This window comes from Hyperoodon ampullatus, assembly GCF_949752795.1.
Source record: "Hyperoodon ampullatus genome assembly, chromosome: 17".
NCBI classification, from domain to species: domain Eukaryota; kingdom Metazoa; phylum Chordata; class Mammalia; order Artiodactyla; family Ziphiidae; genus Hyperoodon; species Hyperoodon ampullatus.
Genome location: NC_136930.1, coordinates 62,489,630 through 62,510,827, shown reverse-complemented (window position 1 = coordinate 62,510,827; position 21,198 = coordinate 62,489,630). Strand labels below are relative to the sequence as shown.

Sequence of the window (21,198 nt, the reverse complement as noted above, 5' to 3'; positions counted from 1 at the left end):
TTGCTATAAAGACACATGGCCAAAAATACTCCTGGAACCTTTTTTTGGGGGGGGATCATACCAAAAGACTACAACAACTTCAGGACTGTTCAATTATGGACCATGCACACCACAGAATACAATGTATCCCTTAAAAGGAAAGAGGAAACTCAACATGTACTGACTGGAAAATATCCAAATATATTAACTTTAAAAAGTAAAATGCAGAACAATACTTTTAGAGTGTTAACCATTTGTGGGAAGAAGAAAACCCCAGAATTCAATACATAATGCTATATGCTTCCATGGGCATAAAAAAATTCCTGTAAGGATAGAAAAGAAACTGAAAACAGGTTGTTTCTGGGTAGGGAGATCAGAAAACTGAAGGTAAGAATGGGAGGGAAGAGTACTTTTCACTATATACCTTTTTATATCTTTTGCATTTGTACAATGTGCATGTGCCATCTATTTTTAAATAATTAAAAATTAAACTGAGAAAAACCACACACAAAAAAGCATTTGTCTTTACTTCCACTGCTAACAAACCCTTCCTCTGGAAGACACAATCACTTGTAAAAGCCACGGTAATACCCACAATCAGGTACAGTCAGTTCTATTGACCTGGGAGCCATTTTATATTGTGTATTTGCTTTCCGTCAGATTCTCAGAGATACCTTATTTCTCTTATTTTCATAGTCAACTACAAATTCTATTTTAGTCCCCTGCTTTTCTTGAAAGTTCCTCTTTCCAAACAGCATTTATCAGTATTTATTCAGTTCTCTCACACATACTGAGTATAAAAAGAGAAGCAAATCTGACCTCAGAGAAAGATTAAGCACAGAGAGACAAAAGAAACAGTTCCTGATAAAATCAACAATTCTGAAGAAAAATCTTGCAAGGGAGCTTACCTTTCAGTTAAAAATGACAGCGATCCAACTCACACAAACTGAAGAGAAAAAAGAACCCACTGGTTTGTATAACAGGCAAGTTCGAAAACTGGGGTTGGTTTGAAGCAAAGAAAGATCCAGGCACTCGGAAATGCCCTTGGGGCTCCCGCTCTGCTTGGGCGCATTATGCAGGCAGGCCTCTCTTCTGTGCCTGTCAAGATACCCACCAGCAGCCCCAAACTCCCAGGGGCCCTAGCCCAGCAGTCCTGATGGACAGAGAATTATCCTCTCTTAATGTCAATACGGCAATTCCAGAGAACACTGTGACAGGCTATTCCTAGACTTGTCCAGGGGTGGGGTCCAACCCTGGCCTGGTTTAGGCTACATGCCTCTATTTATGGGCCACTAGGACTATATATGATATATGATATACACAAAGAAGAGTTCCCCAAAGGGCACTGTAGGAGTGGTAGGCAGAAATAACAGATGTCCTCTATTGCTTCTAACGAGTCATGACAACAGCCACTGGATACGTTAACATAACTATAAACCTTGCTCATCACACTGGTTAGAAGTAGGGGGTTTTCAATTTCAAGGCAAGGTGGCTGGAAAGTTCAAGCTTACACACACAAGATTGTCTGACTGGTCTGCACTAGACATAATTTTGAATACCAGATTGGAAACCTGCTCATAAACTGGCAGGGGAGGAAAAAAAAAACAGCTCCAAAAAATGCAATTTGTAAATCAGATCACAATCCTTTGGGGTCTCTGAATTCTTTTTGCTCAGGGCAAAGTATTTCTGTGGTACAACCTGCCTAAATCTATCTTCTTTATTGTAGTCACATACTTTTTAAATGACCATCTGAAACTCAACAAAGTTATCTAAGTTTAGGGTCTATATTTAACTCTAACTTACAAAAATAATTTAGGTTGTATCTGTATTCCTCTTACCAAAGTTGATTCACTTTCTCCCAGCATCTTCCAGGTCAGCCGAGCCAAATGGATATATGGTCTTTCCTTAGACTGACTGACTGACTGACTGACTCCTGAGGAAATGACTGCAGGTGTCCCTCCAGAGCACAAGGCAGAGGATTTGAATGGAAGTTTCTGAGTAAGCAGAAGACTCATCTAAGAGCAAAAGTTTGCACAGCCCTATGAGAAGAAATCTGCTCATTTTTACAACAGAACCATGGAGGACGTGAATGAGAGCTGGTGCTATACGCTGGTTTAATGCCAAACATCTTTTATCTGGAATTATATGATGAAAGCCAAATTTCCAAAACATCTTCAGGAAAGAAGACTGATCAATGTATTTTAAAGCAATGGTTCCCATCTATAATTGAGACATTCTCGGGTATCCCAGATTATCAAAGAGGGACACAAAATCTTCAAAACAAAATTAATTTAGGTCAATTTTATTTAAAAACATATATAAATAGGCCAAACAACACTTAAGCCTGAGAAGGCTGCAATCTTTGCCAAGAACAGAATGAATGGTCCAGAAAGACTAATACTTATTGCTGATTGAGCTCACAACGTCGGCCCTCTTCAGGCAGCAGCACAGTCACTAGCAAACATTTTACGGGCACCTTTTATGGGCATTAGAGATTCACAGAGCAACGGGCCACAGCCCTGCCCTCAAGGAGCTTACAGTATAACTGGAGAGACATGAACCATCCAAAACAGACACAAACTCCACACATTTATCATAACAAAAGCAATTACTGGCGTAAGTCTTCACATTTTTTAACAAATGAGCAGTAGGAATATCTGAGCAACTACATCAAGTTTCAACCTGACATACCAAAAAAAAATTGTTTCTATCTATTCTTTTGTTCACTTATGCTTCAACTCAATTGAATTAAAAGAGGAAAGCATAATTCCAAGCCAAATGTACCATCATAACGTTTGCTCTCTCAGATGAAGGGGTGGATTGTTCACGTCCTAGAATTTCTCCATGGCACTACATCCAGAGGTCAAGTTCAGTAGTTCTGACTGCCAAACCGATGTACAAATTCAGACAGTGAGTAGACGGCTCCCCATCCTACCTCAGGATCCATACTGATAAAATCATTCAGGTTCATTTTGGAATCTACAAAAATACATGAAAGAAATGTCCACTTGAAAGCACAATTCTGGCTTAACAGCAATAAAACAACCCAGAAGACCAAAAGTAGGGAAAATTATTCAAATGTTTCACAAGGGGTCAATATCACTTCTCTGGTATTCTTGTCTCAAATGTATAACATCAATCTAATCATGACAAAACATCACACCCAAACTGAGGGACACTATACATAGTCAATGACCGGTACCCTTCAAAAGGGTAAAAGTTGTAAAGAAGAAAAAAAAAAATTGTCACAGATTGAAGGAGAATGAGATGAGGAGACATGACAGCTACATGTAATATCCTGAGTTAGATTCTGGACCAGAAAACAGAAATAGGGGGAAAAGTTGCAAAATTTAAGTAAAGTCTATAAGTTAACAGTACTGTGTCAATATTTTCATACTGATTTATTATTTTCTTGATTTAGATAATTACACTATGGTTTTCTCAGATCCCCCTGGAATCTGAGTAAGAGGTATACAGGAGCTCTCTGTACTGTTGTAACCAATTCCCTAGCAGTCTAAAGTTATTTCAAAATAAAAAGTTAAATGAAAAAATGCATAAATAAGCAAACTGCCAGTTTACTGGATACAGCTGCCAATTTATAGGAAATACAGAGGATACAAAAGAGATACAATCAGCAAAATCCAGGCCGTTTCTCCCAGATTCATTTCTTCAACAAATAAATTACAAGAAAAAAAAAAAAAGTGGGACTAGGAATGTCTACATATTAAAAAAGACTCTAAAGAGACATACCAACCAAGCACGATGGGGGGGTTTTATGTGGACCTTGATTCACATGAACAAACTACATGAAAAAAGATTATGACTTCATGAGATAACTGCGATAATCTCAACACTGACTACAGAGATATATGTTGATTTTAAAGAATTATTGTTAATTTTTTTAGATGTAATAATGGCATTGTGGTCATATATTTTTTAAACTAATCCTTATATTTTAGAGATTCATACTGAAATATTTAGAGTTGAAAGGATATAATATCTGGAATTTGCTTCAACATAATACAGGAAGGGGGAAAGTGGATGGGATATCAGCCATGAGCTGATAACTGCTGAAAGTCTAATACACTGTTCTGCCTAGTTTTGTATATGATTTAAATTTTCCATATTACAAATTTTTAAGTGTATACAGAGATGCTTCTACTCATCAAAGAACTGTTATGGGAACTGCACTTCCACCATAAACTGTCAGAAAAGTGGACAAAATATATTTAGCAACTGTTTCCAGACACCAGACAATGGGCAACACACGACTGACTGCTAAGAAAAGAGAAACAAGGGCAGGAGCTGTAGGATCCCTCCAGCCACTGCCCGGGGGGCTGTTTCTAGACCACAGCACCGAGGCAGGGACACAAACAGCATGGGAGTTTCCCGCCGATGGGAAGACACAGATCTAAGTTCAGGAGGGCCTGGCAGCTACACGTGAGGGACACAGTGTGGGAGAGGAGAGAAGTACGCAGAGAGTGTCCCGGATTTTTGCAGAGGGAACCCACTCCTCTACCCCTAAGTCTTTGGTTAGGGACTAATCTCATGAGGCCAGGAAAGAAGCACCATAAAGCAGTCAGTCTAATAGCTCCCAGAACTTCCATGGTCCCCACCAGCCAGGGTAGAGAGAACTCATAACACATGGGCATTTGGTAGAATCCTCAGAAGGGTCACACCAGAGCAGTGCGGCTAAATTAGCCCTGGGTTAAAGGCTGCTTTGAACCTGCACTAAAAAAAGCCTAAAACCAAGCCCTGAAAGGATCCAGCTGACCCCCAGGAATTTAAGTGCATGACAGAACCAACTCCAACACTGTTTTTAAAAGTACCTCAAATTCACAAAGCCCGGCACCCAACCAAGTATTACAAATCACACAAAGAAACAGGAAAATATGACTCAACACCAGGAGAAAAATCAGTCAACATTCACAGACAGAAACGACAGAGATAACAGAATCAGCAGACAAGGACCAGCTATTATAAACATGCTCCGTATACTCAAAAGGGTAGAGTAAAACATGAGCATGACAAAGAGGGAAATGGAAGATATTAAATCAGCCCCAAATGGAATGTCTAGAGATGAAAAAATAAAATATGTACAATTTAGAAAAAAAAGCACTGGATGGGATTAACAGCAAATTAGTTAATGAAGAAGAAAAGATCAATAAATTTACAGACAAAATAATTACTCAAAATGAAGCACATACAGAAAAAGTCTGAAAAAAAATGAACATCATTGACCTAAGAGAAGTAACAAGCCATCTAACATACATGTAGGGGACGGACAAGAATTTTTTTAAAAGGGGGAGAGGTCAGAAAAAATATTTGAAGAGGTAATGGCCAAATGTTTCCAAATTCGATGAAAACTATAAATCCACCAATCTAAGAATCTTAACAAACCTCAAGTTGAATAAGCCTAAAGAAAACTATGCTACAGTCCATCATAACCAAATTGCTGAAATGGAGAGATAAAGAGAAAAACCTTAAAAAGCAGCCAGAGCAGGGAAAAAACACACACTACATTTAGAGGAACAAACACAAGAACAATGGCATGCTCCTTGATCAGAAACTAAGCAAGCAGAAAACAGAGAGAGACACCTTTAACAAACTGAAAGAAAAAACATGTAAAACCAGCATACATTACCCAACAAATATATCTTTCAAAATGAAGGTAAGCACTTAGGATACAGAAAACTAGAAGCAGAGTCACTCCCACCCTTACAACAAGAAAAGCTAGATAATCAGCAAAAGCAGGACTTCTGTTGAAGTCATCAGAGAGCCAGGGATGCACAATGACCAAGGAATCCAAAATAAAGGAAAAACAGGCGTCTCCCAGGAGAGATGGGGCAAAAGTTCTTGCTTACCTGGGGTAGATGCCAGACTCCATGTAAGTCAGCTAAAATCTTTAAAAAATGGCTAAAGGAAACCTCAACTTCCGAAATACAACTGTATTCATTTTCTAGGGCTTTTTAATGTAAGTAAATAAAAGATGATTACGATCTGCAGGCATTCATTACCTAATAACATATAAAAATAAAATAAGAATTTTTTTAATTTTTAAAGATCAATGTATAACAAATCAGCACTTGCCTATAATCTCCCCAAGAGGCACTACAACATTTCTGTTTACATAACACTGGTCCTCCAGCTGGGCTCAAATTAGCCAGTGTTACTATAACACGTCATCTGAGACAAGGAGATGAGAGGTAAATGCGGACAAAAGGTAGCAAAGGGCTCAGAAAGAGAAGGGGACAAATATGGTAGACCCTATAACTCAGCCCAAGACTTGGGAAATGTCCTTAAGAACTGAACCATCTGTGGCTGGTACTGGAATTAAGCCTTCAGAGCAAGGCTGCAAGACTGTGAATCTCCGTTTCCTTCTTTTTTCAGGGAGGGGAGGGAAAAAAAAGAGTTCCTTTATTTAAAATACACTAAATGCTGAATTGAAAATAGTGGGCCTGCAGACACATGACCACCAAAATTATTAAATGTATAGGCTTAATTGTAATGTGCAACACATCAAATGTACTAAATTTTAAGCCCTAAAGGCCAATTCCATAACTAAATGCAGGGGACCAAGGAAAGCTGCTATGAAAAAAACAAAGCTGCATCAGTTTAAAGTTTGATGTCTTCTTGAACCATTTTTTTTCTTTTTTAACCTTTTTTTTTTTAAATAAAGCAATACTAATTAGCTAAAGGTAATTCCCCTGTCTCCTAACTTCAAATACATTCCTTTGATAAATACAGGGCTTGAAGTAATGGATTTACCACATGAGAGAACATGAACATGTGGTTAAATTACTACACAAGAAACCAGTATGTTTACCCCACATTCAGAGCAGATTCTTTTGAGTTCCAATGTCAACCTCAGGAGGCCTCTGATGAGCTAGTTACATAGAAGGGGTTGGCACACCCCCCACGTGTGCCGCAGAGCAACTAAGCCCATGCACCACAACTACTGAGCTTGGCACCTTTGCCAGGCACCTCTTAGGAAGTAGTCATTAAACCCAAAGGAACGACCGGGGCTGACAAGGTGGTGTTTACTGAAGGTTCACGACATGTCAGGCTGTGTGTTAGTGCTCACGTGTAGAAGAGAAACGGGGAGCCGTGCAAGCATTGTCCAGACCACGCCGTGCAGCAGGGTGTGTGAGACTGAAAGCAAGAACCATGATGCCCTTTCCTGACCTGAGCTATCCCAAATCTAATGCTGAGGCTGGGAACCAGGTTGGTGAACCCAAAGAAACTCCAATATAAACTTTAAAAATCATGAGAGCTTTTCACAGAGAGCCTCAAAAATCAGAGCTGGAATCCTCTTTCAGTGTTCACTCACTTCAAATACACCAAATATATTTTTTACTTTCTCCCCTGCTGAACTCTGAACACTAATGTCCTATTTTTCTGGCATCCTTCACGGCTTACAGAGCATTTTGACTCAGACGGTATCATCCTTGTGAGGGGATGTTTCACCAATAAATGGCAACGTTGCAAATTAATTCCCACCATAAATAATGTTTCCAACTCAGGTGAATGCCAAACAATAGTAACACGGTGAAGAATCCTTTACCTACTTAAGTCTCGAGAAATTCGTAATTGGACTGAAAGCACATAAATGAGATGAGTGGGGCAATACAACCTGCTAGCTCTCACCTCCTTCTAATGCAGATTTTGTCACAGAGCCAGTGAAACAACATTTCACACATCCCAAAGATGCACTGGGGACTTCCTTCACCATCACACGACACCCACCACGGCAAGGCGCTACTAGTCCCACCGTTAAGCGGCACAAACACGCAGATCTCCCCAAGTCCAGGGCACGAGCAGCAGGTACACCCAACATTCCAGCAACGGGGTCGTGGTTCGGCTCCCTCACGCCTTGCCTCTCCCATGAGTTCTGGTGCCTTCTGGTCCCATTCTCTGTGCCTTAATTTCTGAATCTGATAAATATAAGAACTATACTCCCTCTTACCTCTTACCACTCAGGGAGTCTTACCCAAAGAACAATGCACTTCTTGTCCTCGGTTAAGGGAACACGCTCATCTGCACAGTGATGGGAAACCCCTCTGAGAGGGCGTCCTCGGCTCACCTCCAGTCTCAATGCAGGGATATGATGGAGGAGGTTCTCTCCAGTTCCCACTGGAGTCTTTCATGTGAGATCGGTCAGAAGCAAAGTTCTTCAAATATGAATCTGCGCGGATCACTCTAAATTTCCTGTACATAAACCAACATTCGTTTATATCACAGTTGAAATTCTAACTCAGTTCTCATATAGACTCATTTTCTATGACATGCACAAAACTAGACAGGCATTTCTGTACTATTAGTGACACACAAATATATATGTAGCTTTAATACCTGTTAAAGACGCCATGAGAAATGATCAGCTGAAATCCCAAACTACAAAGGCATGGAAGTATAGCTGGTTGCTGTTACTTGCTCAGTGTATGTACGAGGGGCAGAGGCGTAATGTCCAGGTGCTGCTGTCACAGCCCTCTGACTTCTGTCATTGCCAGGCATCCAGCTCCGCCACCAACCAACCACCCACCCAAAACGAAGAGTATGAGAGAAATGCCCAAAATGACTGTTGGAAAATGTTCTGGATCTCATCACACAAATTTTTAAAGACTGCCAACCTTTTATACAATGGACAACCTTTAAAACATTAAAACATTTTGAATCTTCTGTAGAGCACATGATTCTCAAACGTCAACACAATGGTGAAGACAAGACACGTGATCTTTACTAAACCAATGCAAAAACAAACACACAAAGTAACTCTAATTGTCAAGGTCCAACTTCAGAAAGTAGGTAAATCCACCTGAATTTCCTCACCTTCTGAACTGTGGATGGATGTCCTCATCAGACTTAAAGGCATCTTCCACATAAGTATCAAAGGGGCAGGGAAATGGCAGGACAGTGTCAAGATCATAAATGAAGCTCTGTCCTCCGCTTGAAACATGAAGCAAGACAACATGGTAATCCTAGAAGTAAAAGTTGCTGAAGTTAACCAGGTTACCTTATGATGGTATATTCCAAGGTTACAGTAATTATGCATATATATCATCAAAAACAGATACAAGGGACTTCCCTGGTGGTCCAGTGGTAAAGAATCCACCTTACAATGCAGGGGATGCGGGTTCAATCTCTGGTCAGGGAACTAAAATCCCACATGCTGCAGGGCAACTAAGCCCGCGCGCCACAACTACTGAGCTCGCACGCTTCAATTAGAGAGCCTGCATGCCACAAACTACAGAGCCCATGCGCTCTGGAACCCGTGCGCCACAGCCAGAGAGAGAAAACCCGCATACCACAACTAGAGAGAAGCCCGCATGCCCCAACAAAAGATCCCACACGCCTCAACGAAGATACCACGTGCCGCAACTAAGACCCGACACAGCCAAAAATAAATAAAATAAATTAAAAAAAATAAATAAAGTTGAAGGCTTAAAAACAAACAAAAAACCATATACAAGACTAAGACAGTCCTCCTTATAATAGCAAAATAAAGCAAACACAAAACCCTGAAAACAGACCAAATGTCCAGCGACAGGGAACAGTCAAATAGTGGAAATGTTTATGTACGTTAAATGTTCACCTTTCGATCCAGCAATTTTACCACTAGGGATCCAGCCTATAGAAAAATGGCCACATGCATGTAAAGGTATATAAACAAAGCAAATCTCTGCAGCACTGTTTATAACACTGAAAATTCAGAAACAACCAGAAGTCCACCAAGAGGGGAATGGTTAACAAACCACGATGCAGCCATAAGATGGAGTCCTACGCAGCTGCTAAAGAGAAGTAGGTAAATTTTTGTGGAAATTGGACGAAGTCCATGTTACACAGTTGGATGGAAAAAGCAAATTGCAGATTATGTATTATATATTATTTTTTAAATTTATGGGTATATAAAGACAGACGTGTGCATTCAGAAGTACACATGCATGCATATGAGTACAGAGAAAAAAGTCTACAAGGATATCCTCCAAACCATTAACAAAGGGGACAGCTTGAGGTGAGCCTGGAGAGGGGAAGGACTTTAAAATGTGGTTGTTATTGTTTTTAAGTCAGCCAAGCCCTAATCTGTAGCCATTAAGGAAGAAGAATACAGAGAGCTTCTCCTGCACAGCTGGGTCCCAGCGCACATGTGAATTCTCACTCTCACTCCCGGACACGGGGCACTGCCCAAACCAGCTAAGGGCTAGAAGGGATGTCAGGGAGGTTTATCAATGGACATGAGGGCAGTGTGATGCTTAGAGCTCCTCAGAAGAAAAACGCTCTCACAGAGAACAGCACTGAGAGATAAAAAGTTCAATCACATCAATACGATGTTAGAAATACCATCTTACATTTCTAGTACTTCAGAGCTTACAAAGCACTTTCTCAAACGATGTTTCATTTGACCCTGTGAGGTGGGGAACGTAATTGAGACAGGAGATGTTGTACCATCAGAGCTGAAAGTGCTTCCTTCGGCTCCAGTTCTATCTTAGAAAGCAGAACAGCATCAGAAATGAAAGCGTATTCCCTGTTCTCCCCTTAATGCATCCTACCCTCCAGATACCTGAACTAAGCGCTGCTCCCCCGCTAACAGTCCACGACCCCCTTCCCCCAGGCTCGCTCACGTTACTCGGCTCCATCTGCACCACCGTCTCCTCCGCTCTCCCCACGTCTATCACTCAAGCTCCGGCTCAAATGCTTTCTTCCCCATGAGCCCATCTTTGATCTTCTCCCACCCCTGCCAGAAGCAGTCTCCGCCGTATCCAAAATCTGTTTCTCTCTTGACATCTTCTACCCTATATTACAGGTTTTTTTGAAATATGTACTCCCTATTTTTTTGTGGGAAACCATGCTATGAAAATACAGATACGAAGATGAGAAAGATAGGTCCTTAACCTCAAGGAGTTCCTAGAGAAGCGAGTGGGAAACACAAGTCAACTGCTGCAGAACGGTGAAATGATGAGGTAATTCAGCGGAGGTGGGAGAGGGTGCAGCGCCTGAAGCGGGGTCACCTGGCTCAGCCTCAGCCCCACCACTAGCCAGCTTCCTCCTCTATAGGACGGAGATAACTGTGGTGTCTACCTCGCAGTATTACTCACAGTATGACTGAGAGAATTAATGAGACTACTATGTAAATAATCAGCCTTATAAAAAGCCAACCAAGGGCTGCCCTGGTGGCGCAGTGGTTGAGAGTCCGCCTGCCGATGCAGGGGACACAGGTTCGTGCCCCGGTCCGGGAAGATCCCACATGCCGCGGGGCGGCTGGGCCTGTGGGCCGTGGCTGCTGAGCCTGCGCGTCCGGGGCCTGTACTTTGCGGCGGGAGGGGCCGCGGTGGTGAGAGGCCCGCGTACCACAAAAAAGAAAAAAAAAAGCCAACCAAGGCGGGGCGGGGGGGTGGTGGTGTGTGGACGGGGAGGAAAAGGCAGGCAACTGTTAAGGAGCGTTTCACTGAGGAAAGGCTGCCGTCACTGCCTCTTGCCTGAAGGGGAGAGCCTCCCAGAAGGAGGACACAACTTGTGGAAAGGCACAAACAGGGACTTCCCTGGTGGTCCAGTGTTTAAGACCCCACACTTCCACTGCAGGGAGCGTGTGTTCGTCCCCTGGTCAGGGAACTAAGACCAGGGAACGAGGCGCAGCCCAAAAAAAAAAGAAAGAAAAAGGCATAAACAAGGAATATCCTTCTGGCTAGCTTGGTTCCATATTCCTACATAACAGATGGTTGGTGAACTCGAGAGGGAAAGCAGGCTTCAACTAGGAGTCACCTTCACGGCAGAGATGGGGAACCAAGGAATGCAGATTCCAGCAATAGCCTCACTCTCTGAGCTGGGTACAGAGCTTGTCCAAATGCCTGGGAAAGACCCAGTGGGGCTAGAGGCAGAGACGTCCACTTAGAAAGTGGCCTGTTCCTTCGGGGACCGTGCCTCTACCCACTTAGGGAAGCCTACCCATTCCCTGCAACGGAACAGCAGTGAGGCCCAGATCAATCTGCCAGAGACTTACTCCACATAGAAAATCTGTGGGGAGACTTCCTGAAACAAGGTTCCCCACTCTGAGCCACCATGAGCTGCTGTGTAAAGGGGGACAGGTCCTTTCCCTGCGAGTTTCCTGAAGACAGGAAGCAAGATCGTGACTCAAAATCAGCTGAGCACTTCAGCAATGGGCATGTTTGCTAGGGCAGATGGACAGTCCGCAACTGGGGTTATTGTAGCTCTGCTAACAATAATAGCTAACTCTTCTGGAGCACTGGTACCAGATACCAGGACAATGCCTGAAATGCATTATCTCACCAAAGCCTCCAGTGTCCAGAGGAAGACACCGAAGAAAGAGCGTAAATAACCTGTCCAGCTCACACAGCCCACCAATGGGAGGACTGGGGTTTAACCCCGATGTGTCCGACTCAGGCTGCACTCCTAACCCAACACTGCTGGATTTGGGGCTTCAATGTTAGAGCAGCGGATCCCCTGCTGGTGGAGGAAGCAAGAGCATGAGGCCAAGGTTTTCAGTCTATTTTGTGCCTGGCATATAAGAAGCGCTCAATAAATATATGTTAAGTAAATGAATGAAGCCAATTCAAATGATATCTTATTCTAAATAAGCATCAGAAACCTGATGTTTGTTGCATTATCATGAATGGAGTTTTACTTTATCTTCATGTTTCTTAGCATAAACAATTCCATTCTTCAGGGGACCAGTTTAAGGTGACATATGGATGTGTACTGGAAAGGACCCAGCCCTGCCAATGATCAGCTAAATGACCCTGAGCTATTCACTTTGCCTTTCTTGGCTTGTTTCTTCACCTGAAAAATGAAGGGGTTGGAGCAGGTCCATGTTTTCCAAACGCCAGTCATGTTCACTCAGAAGTTTACTAAGAACGCTAATTCCTGAGCCTCTAGATCGACTAGATCAAAAACCTGTATTTTTATTTTTCTTTTTTTTCCTGCCATGCCGCACATCTTGCAGGATCTTAGTTCCCCGACCAGGGATTGAACCCAGGCCCCTGCCAGTGAAAGCCCTGAGTCCTAACCACTGGACTGCCAGGGAATTCCCAGAAACCTGTATTTTTCACAATCTCTGGATAATTCTACTGTGCAGCTGGACTAGATAAGGTTCAAGTTCCTTCCAGTGCTAAATAGACAAGAGTCTAGATAACAAATGTATCTGCTACATCAGCCATTTAAAATCATTCCTATAATAATTTCAAAATTAAAAGAAAACATGCCCATGAGTGCTTCTACCTTAGACCAAATAACATCTATCGTCAAGAAGTCAAATTATTAATAATTATCATAGTCTTTCTCTACTGCCCCATTATTCCTGCTCTACCAAAACATAAAGACCACTCATGGATTACAAGTACTATTGCATCAGAAGCTGTCTGTGTTGACCATCTTACCCAGATCACAGGTCCATCTCCAGCTCTTGCCTGTTGTTTCCAGATAGGTATCTACAAAATACAATAACTCTCCTAAGCCACAACTTCAGTTAAACCACTACTAAATTCTTTAAAGCAATACATACATGAAAAATAAAATACTTCTAGGCAACCAACAATCAAGGTGAAAGAATGAATGGATAAGAAGAAATCCAAATCCTTCCAAGTGTCCTTAACAATGAAGGAGCAATAATTAATTACAAGATGTTTTCTGGAGAGTAGAAAGAGACCTAAACTAGGAATTGGAATTCCTGGCAAGTTCAAATCTTGCTTTCCCACTTAATTATTCATGGGACCTCCCTGAGTCTGTATTTCCTCATCTATAAAACGGAGACAGCTGTCTGGACTACTTCACAGGGTTTCCACTGGGATCAAACAAGATGATGCTCACAAAAGTGCTTTACAAAATATTAAGGGCTTACTTTTCTTAATACTTCATAGAAGTTTACTACAGTTCCATTAAAACTCCAGAAACAAAGAAACCTTTACTTCAAACCTGAGAATATGTGCCTCTAACTTAATTTAAAAATTAAGTTTAATTTAAAAAGCTCTAACTTAATACCTAAAGAAAAGGGATTTTATTTGCATAAACATACCATCATATATTTCCTTACCTGCAAGTAAGGGACTAAGCTCTACTAACTCAACCATGTCCTGGTAGGGAAAAAATCTCATTCAAAAACAAACTTTAAAATGTTGCTGTATTTTATAAGGCACATTTTAGAACAGTGCTAAACCCATGGTCTATTTAGCTTCTAACGTAATCCTAAATTTCCACAATCACTCCCCAACTTACCATCTTCCTCTCATTAGATATGAAGACAGCATAACACTCTTCTAAAGGATACTGGTCGTGGTTTTTGATGTATTCACAGAGCTTCCAAATATTTTCTTCACTGAAATAAAGTAATTGTTTAATCAATATAATTAAACAAGAACACTCTATGTCTTTCAAATTTGCACAAAAGACTGATAATGACATTTAAAAAAATTGGTAGAGACCTGAAACACCATCTCATCCAACAACTGGCTAACAGTTGAACCGTCTCAAAAACATCCCCAGCAAGGGACTTTGCTGGTGGCGCAGTGGTTAAGAATCCGCCTGCCAATGCAGCGGACACGGGTTTGATCCCCGGTCTGGGAAGATCCCACATGCCGCGGAACGGCTGGGCCCGTGAGCCATGGCCGCTGAGCCTGTGCGTCCGGAGCCTGTGCTCCGCAACAGGAGAGGCCGCAGCAGTGAGAGGCCCGCGTACCGCAAAAAAAAAAAAAAAAACAATGAATGGATGTTACGGACAAGAACTAACAGGACTGAGGTGGGAGACAGGGCAGGAGTAAAGTGCAGAAGAAGCACGGTTCCACCATTACAGAGGTTCCAGGTTCAGAACCACCACTGGCTAGATGTGTGACCCTGGGCAAACAACAGGCCTCTCTGTGGCTCAGTCTTTTCATGAGGAGAATGATAACAAAAGACCTATCTCCTAAGCATGGATGGAAGTACTTGGCACTAGGCCTGACAAGCAGTCAGAGCTGAACAAATGGTGAGCTCTTCCTAGCATCGCTTTGGTGACCATGTGAAGGAAGGAAAGGCAGTTTTAGAGGACCCTAAGGTTTTTCGTGCAGGGGCTGGAAAGTGGGGTTAGAAGTCATTATTCAAGCAAGGGAAAGGTAGGTGTGGGAATGAAAAGGACCAAGATAAGAGTGGTGATTCCGCCAGAGAGGTGGCCTAGAACAGGGCTACAGTGGGTGGACTCCAGAGCCAAACTCTGCGTGTAAATCCCCATTCCTTCCTTCACAAGCTATGTGGCCTTAGGCAAATTACTTGCATCCCTCTGTGCTCCAACGTGCTCACCTTTAAAATGGGGACAACAGTACCGACCTCCTCGTGTAACTGTGGGGCTCACATGACTTCGTTTACATAAACGTCTCAGAACAATTCTTGGCATATATCAAGTGCTAGGTGTAAATGTAACCACTATTATAATGACGACACGGCGGATCAGATCCTGGTTTCTGGTACAAAAGGGCCTGAATTGGATTCCGGGCTGCTATTAGCTGGGTGATCTTGGGAATGCTACTGTAAGATCTCTGCCGTTTCATTCTCTTCCAAAATTAAGATGACCTTCACATCAGTGTGAAACCACGGAGGCTTCAGCAGAATAATTTCCAAAGGCTCTCTGCGGTCCACCCTCCGCCTCCAACTCCCCTTCCTGGCCGCCCAAGCCCTGAGATCTGCTGACAAACGTCCAAGCGAAAGGAGCCGGGCAGAAGTAACGCACCACCAACCCTACCACTCCTGGCGAATACCCCCCACCCACCCACCCAAACGCCCACGCTCGACTCAAGGAACAAGGGCTGCCACTCCCACTCCCTCCTCCCCTCAAACCGGAAAACGCGCCAGCCAAGGCCCAGAGCGGCCCCGGGGAGGGGCCGGGAAGAGGCGGGGCTCGGCTGCGACGCCGCAGCCGAGCGGGCCAGAGAGATGCCGGGAGCCACCCTCGCTCCCCCTCACCAGTAGCAGCTGTTGTAGACACAGGCGTCCCGCGGGGGGCTGGCCGGCTGGTAGTGGGCGGCTGCGGCGGCGGAGAGGTCCCCTTCCATGGCGGGCCTCGGCACACGCCTGAGGCAGACGGACTGGACGAGCCCCGCGGGCGAGCTTCGGCGAAGGCGTCGGCGCACTACGCGCAACGCGGGTTCGCGGGGCGGAGTGGGCGGAGCTCGAGGCCGCTGATGGCGTCCCCGGGTGGTGGGGCCTGGGGCAGGGTAGGCGGAGCCTGGGCGAGCGAAAGCGTAGGATCCCCGCGCAAGGAGTTTGAGACGCGCGTTGCAGATTCCGGAAGGGTGGAGCCGGGGCGGGGGTGGGGGGCGTGGTCAGTGGGCGGACGCGAGCTGCCCTGGGTTGGTGGGGCACGTCCTGTTGGGCGGAGCCTGGGCGGGGCGAGCGACGCAAAGTCCCGGCGTGCGAAGCTTGGGACGAGGTGGGCGGAGCTCGAGGCGCGCAGTGGGGGTACCGTGAGGGTGGAGCCAGGGCGGCGTAGGCGGATACGGGGTTGGGTGAGCGGCGTGGGTTCACAGTGGGCGGAGCCCAGGGCGAGGGGGACTGCATGGTTCCTGGTGGGCGAAGCCCCGCCAGTTGGGTGGGGCCAGGGGCGGGGCGGGGTGGGGCCAGGGGCGGGGCGGGGAGGCACGTGGTCCTAGAGCGGCTGTGGCGCCAGGCTTGCTGGAGGTTTGGGGAACAGCTGGGTTGCAGTCAGCGTGGGGGAAAAGGGGGTCACCGGCTGGCCGCTTGAGACACGAGTCAGGGGAGCGCTTGGAGTTGGTAAACGGTGCTTCATGAGTCTCCGAGGAGTCCGAGACCCTGTAACCTGTTGCCGGCTGTGGCAGATGAGACTCGGAAGACTCCACGTGTGCAAGTGAAATAACAGGACCTCTGTGTGAAAAACAAAGGTTTAGTTTGAGTTTGGTTGGGGGGGGGGAAGCGGAGAGGATGATTGGGGGGTTAATTCCAAATATATTGGCTCAGAAAGGTATGTTGATTTTTTTAACATAGTAAGAACAGTTTTGAGAGGGTTCTCATGATATCCTTTTTGTGTTAATCATATATTTGTTTATTTGCTGGCAGTCTGGAAGGAAAGACAGCAGATTGTTGCAGGTGTTTATCGCTGCGTGCGCCAATTGCTGAGCCTGCGCTCTAGAGCCCACGAGCGCGCCTAGATGCTGCACTTTGCAGCAAGAGAAGCCACTGCAATGAGAAGCCCGCGCACCACAACTAGAGAAAACCCGTGTGCTGCGATGAAGACCCAAACCAGCCAAAAAGAAAAAACTTAAAAAAAAAAAATGTTTATCTCTGGTTAATGAGTGGCATGGAGGACTTTCACTTTAGACTTATATCCTTCTGAATGTTTAAATTTGCAAGTGACATATATAGCTGATCAGGGTATTTCCCATTATAAAAACTTAAATTGTTAGTTTATTTTATTGGTTTTTAGATTCTCCCAGCCTCATGAATTGTAAAGCCCAAAAGTCCTAAAGACTTTGAACATAAGTCATTGTGTCAGTTATCAGTGTATTGCCTCTCAGGTCCAAATACATACTTCAACATAGGCTCTGTGATAAAAAACGGAATTCCTTTAAGCATTTCTTCTTTAAAGTGAGCACGATGTTAAGCCTTCTCAGTTAAGTTCGCTGGAGGAAGAAGCTTCCTGCAGTTTCTGGGACCTGACCAGAGTTAGGAGTGTGGTTAGGAGAGACCGGACCAGAGTTAGGAGTGTGATCATGAAAACATCCAGTAGGGTCTGCTCCAGCCACAGGCCCAAACTCGGTCCTTCTGCGACCTTGCAGCTTCAGCCTGGCAATAACCTGTATGCAGCCCTCTTGACACAGAAACCAGAGCCCCGCGAGGCCTGCAGGCAACCACCTGCCCATTGTCCTTCAGCAAGACTTTTGGGGGCAGGGTCACACACGGAGCAGTCCTTCCGCCCCCCCACCCCAGTATTCCCCCCAGGCCTCTTGAAGGCCTTCTGTCCTTGCTGGCACCCAGATTCCTATGGCTCCCCACAGGGCCGGTTGGTGATTGCTCGCCTCCACCCGCTTCTCTGCCATTTGCCTAGCAACTCCAGACTGCCTGCAGCCTGGCTAAACCAGCAAACTTCTCTGCTGTCTGGTAGCCAACCCAACGAGATCCAGACCCCTCTCAAATTTGTCCTTGAATACTCTCCCTCAGCCCTAGTTACCATATAGTTTCCTTTTATCTTACAGTTCACTTTTATCATAGTTAATTCTTGACCTTCAAATTCCCTTGTTTAACCTACCATGTGGTTTCTTCTTATTGGACCCAGACTACTGCAGGACTTTGAAGCCAAACTAGGTAAGTTCTACTACTTACTATTTGTGTGACCTTGGGCAAAGTTACCTCACCTCTCTATGCCTCAATTTCTTCATCTAAAATGAAGTTAATGATAATAACACCTACCTCATAGGGTTGTTATGAGGGTTGACTAAATTTATATATATAAAGCAGTTAGAATATGTGCTGACACATCATAATAAGTGTTAGCTGGGACTTCCTTGGTGGCACAGTGGTTAAGACTCTGCGTTCCCAATGCAGGGGGCCCGGGTTTGATCCCGGGTCAGGGAACTAGATCCCACATGCATGCTGCAACTAAGAGTTCTCATGCCACAACTAAGGAGCCCACCTGCTGTAACTAAGACCCGGCACAGTCAAATAAATAATATTTTTAATTAAAAAAAATGTTAGCAACCACAATTTGTGGTATAATTTCACTCCATTATCTCCAATACACCGTATACTCCTGTCAATGAGTGTCTTACTACTCGTCAGACACTAAAACTTTGCAAAAGGTATACATATCTTCTATCTAATGTGTGCTCTTTCGCTTTCCTTACTTGCAGCTTTTCCCAGGGAAGTTCATTGCTGCCTTCCATTTTTGCACAGCTTTTTTTTTTTGTTTTGTCATGACTTTTTAGTCATATGTCTTCAATACTATTATCATCTTAAGTAACTCAACCTGACTCTACCTCTGCCATGAGCAGTTCCATGACACGGTCTTGTCTTGAGAGGTGAGACAAAATAATAGCTCCAGAGTCTCTAGCTCAAATCCTTTCTCAGCTACTTACTATCCTGTATGACCTGGGACAAGTCACCAACCTTTCTGTTTGTCAGTTTCTTTGTAAAATGAGAATAATAAAAGTCGAGTGTCTACCTAATGATGCTGTAGCAAGCATTAAATAAACTAATCTGTGCAAAAAGCATAGTGCCTGGCACAACAAAAGTACCCTATGTAGCAAACAACTACAGAGTTTTGCAGTTATGATTATTATTATATTTCTCTGTGAACAGAGAATAAGCACTGTGCCTGGGATAAATCCTTGTTGAATTAATGACTTTGTTTTATTAGGATACAAGTGAGGTTACTGTCACAAAGAAACTCAAAAATGTAGTGGTTTAAATGAGATACAAATGCATTTCTCATATAACACCCTGAACATTTACATTCCAGAGCTGATGTAGTGTCTCCACAGTGTCTGTTACACAGGCTCCTGAGATTTGGATGGAAAGCCGTATCTAGAGTGTTGCCCTGGTCCACATATTTCAAGAATGCTCACCACCATATGTGCTATAATTGCATGCTGGCCAGCAAAATCAGGAAAAAGCAGGAGCGGAAGGTTTAAGAACAAAATCCACAAGTTGTACGCATCACTTCTGCTCACATTCCACTGCCTAAAAGATAACCACAAGGTCACACCCAGGTGCAAGGGAGATTAGGAAATGTAGGGTTTATTTTGGGCAGCCCAGCTAACATCTGAGTATGTCAAGCAGAAGGAGGGAATGAATATTGAGAGAGCCAGCAGTCTCTGCCATCATGTGCTTTCTTTATGCTTCTAAACTTTGTCTCATAAGCAGGGATTACTCTTTAAATTGGAAAAAAATAGATCATATTTTTAAAATACATACAATTTCATGGTAAAGACTATAAAAAAGGATATGGTTTCAGAGGAGTAGGAGGTGCATAGACCCAGATTCTGACCTACAAATCCCAGTGATCTGGATGTGGAAGAAATAAGAGATGCACTCACACAAGCCAATATCCAGTGAAATCAGGATGTTAAAGGGCAGGGGTTTGGAGGAGGAACACATAACAAAGGAAAATATTAAAAAGGACCATGGATGTGAAAGGGGAGATTCAGGAAGTCTACAGCACACAATACAGTCAGGTTTAATAGCAAAAAGGGCTTTTGTTTTTTATTGGGGGAGGGGGTATTTTATGATCAATATTAAGAGCTAGAAGAAAAAGAAAGATAATCCCACTGCTTGAGACCACATGATACGATAATGATCAGACAACTGAAAGAACACAGAAATACCCAATGTCTGTCTATTTTGCTTGCATTTTCTATCAAAGAAAATGATCCTCAAGCTGTAAAGAACAAAGAAAATAGCAGTAAGAAGAAATTAAAAGCCAAGATAGGTGCGGTGGTAGAAATCACCAAGTTGCCTTAAATGGGTTAAAAATCTTTAGACTCAAATGAGTTACATTCTAGCATACTGATAGTGCTTTAGATTATGACCCCAAAGCCTTTCTTAAGGATCTTTGAGAAAATATGTTGGAAGAGATAACATAAGACTAAATATGAATAGTTGCTGTCTTCAGTTTCATAAAAGGAAAAATACATATATTCCAGACAGTATACCCTGATGAACTTGATGTCTAGTCCCAGGATGATTTGTGACCATGAAAAAAAGGTGATTATTTAGAGGCCTCTACTGGTTTGCCAAGCCCACTTCATGCCAAATGGACCTCATTTCATGTTGCTGGAAGAATTATTTGATCGTTAGAATAGGATTATAGCACAAACAGAGTATAACTTGATTCCCACAAAGCAGCTGTCCCAGTTATACTAGTCATGACTCAATAAGTTAAAAGTCAAGGGAAGAGAGGCTGTTTACTAGCCCATTGAACGGGAAGGACACTGAAGTGGCCCTCACAGTAAAAGGATGAGCTGCGGAAACCAGGGTCTCAAGGGACCAGAAGCAGAACTCACTTCCCCAGGCCTTCTTGCTCCCCACTCTCTGTCTGCTTCTCAGTGCTTGGCTTCATTCTGAGGTCACTTCCCTTCTTGCTGTGGGAGGATGGCTGCTGGCAGCCCCATTTTGTTCTTTCCAGGCTTGACAACCCTAGTGGAAAGAGAAAACTTCTTTTTCCTCATGGCAATCACACAGAGTGACTTGTACCTTTATTTTTTACATTTCTGTACTGCTTGAATTTTTCAC

The 21,198-nt window shown here is 43.7% G+C and overlaps 1 protein-coding gene across 1 annotated transcript; it reads right to left on the bottom strand.

The window, feature by feature from the left end:
- Positions 1 to 2,848: 2,848 nt before the first annotated feature.
- On the bottom strand, positions 2,849 to 16,007 carry NTAQ1 (N-terminal glutamine amidase 1; the record flags this gene model as incomplete). The annotated part of the gene is made up of 6 exons (XM_079722203.1): positions 2,849 to 2,958; positions 8,063 to 8,187; positions 8,809 to 8,957; positions 13,368 to 13,418; positions 14,203 to 14,302; positions 15,919 to 16,007. The coding sequence occupies 6 exons, from the start codon at positions 16,005 to 16,007 to the stop codon at positions 2,849 to 2,851; spliced, it is 624 nt and encodes a 207-aa protein (XP_079578329.1).
- Positions 16,008 to 21,198: the final 5,191 nt, after the last annotated feature.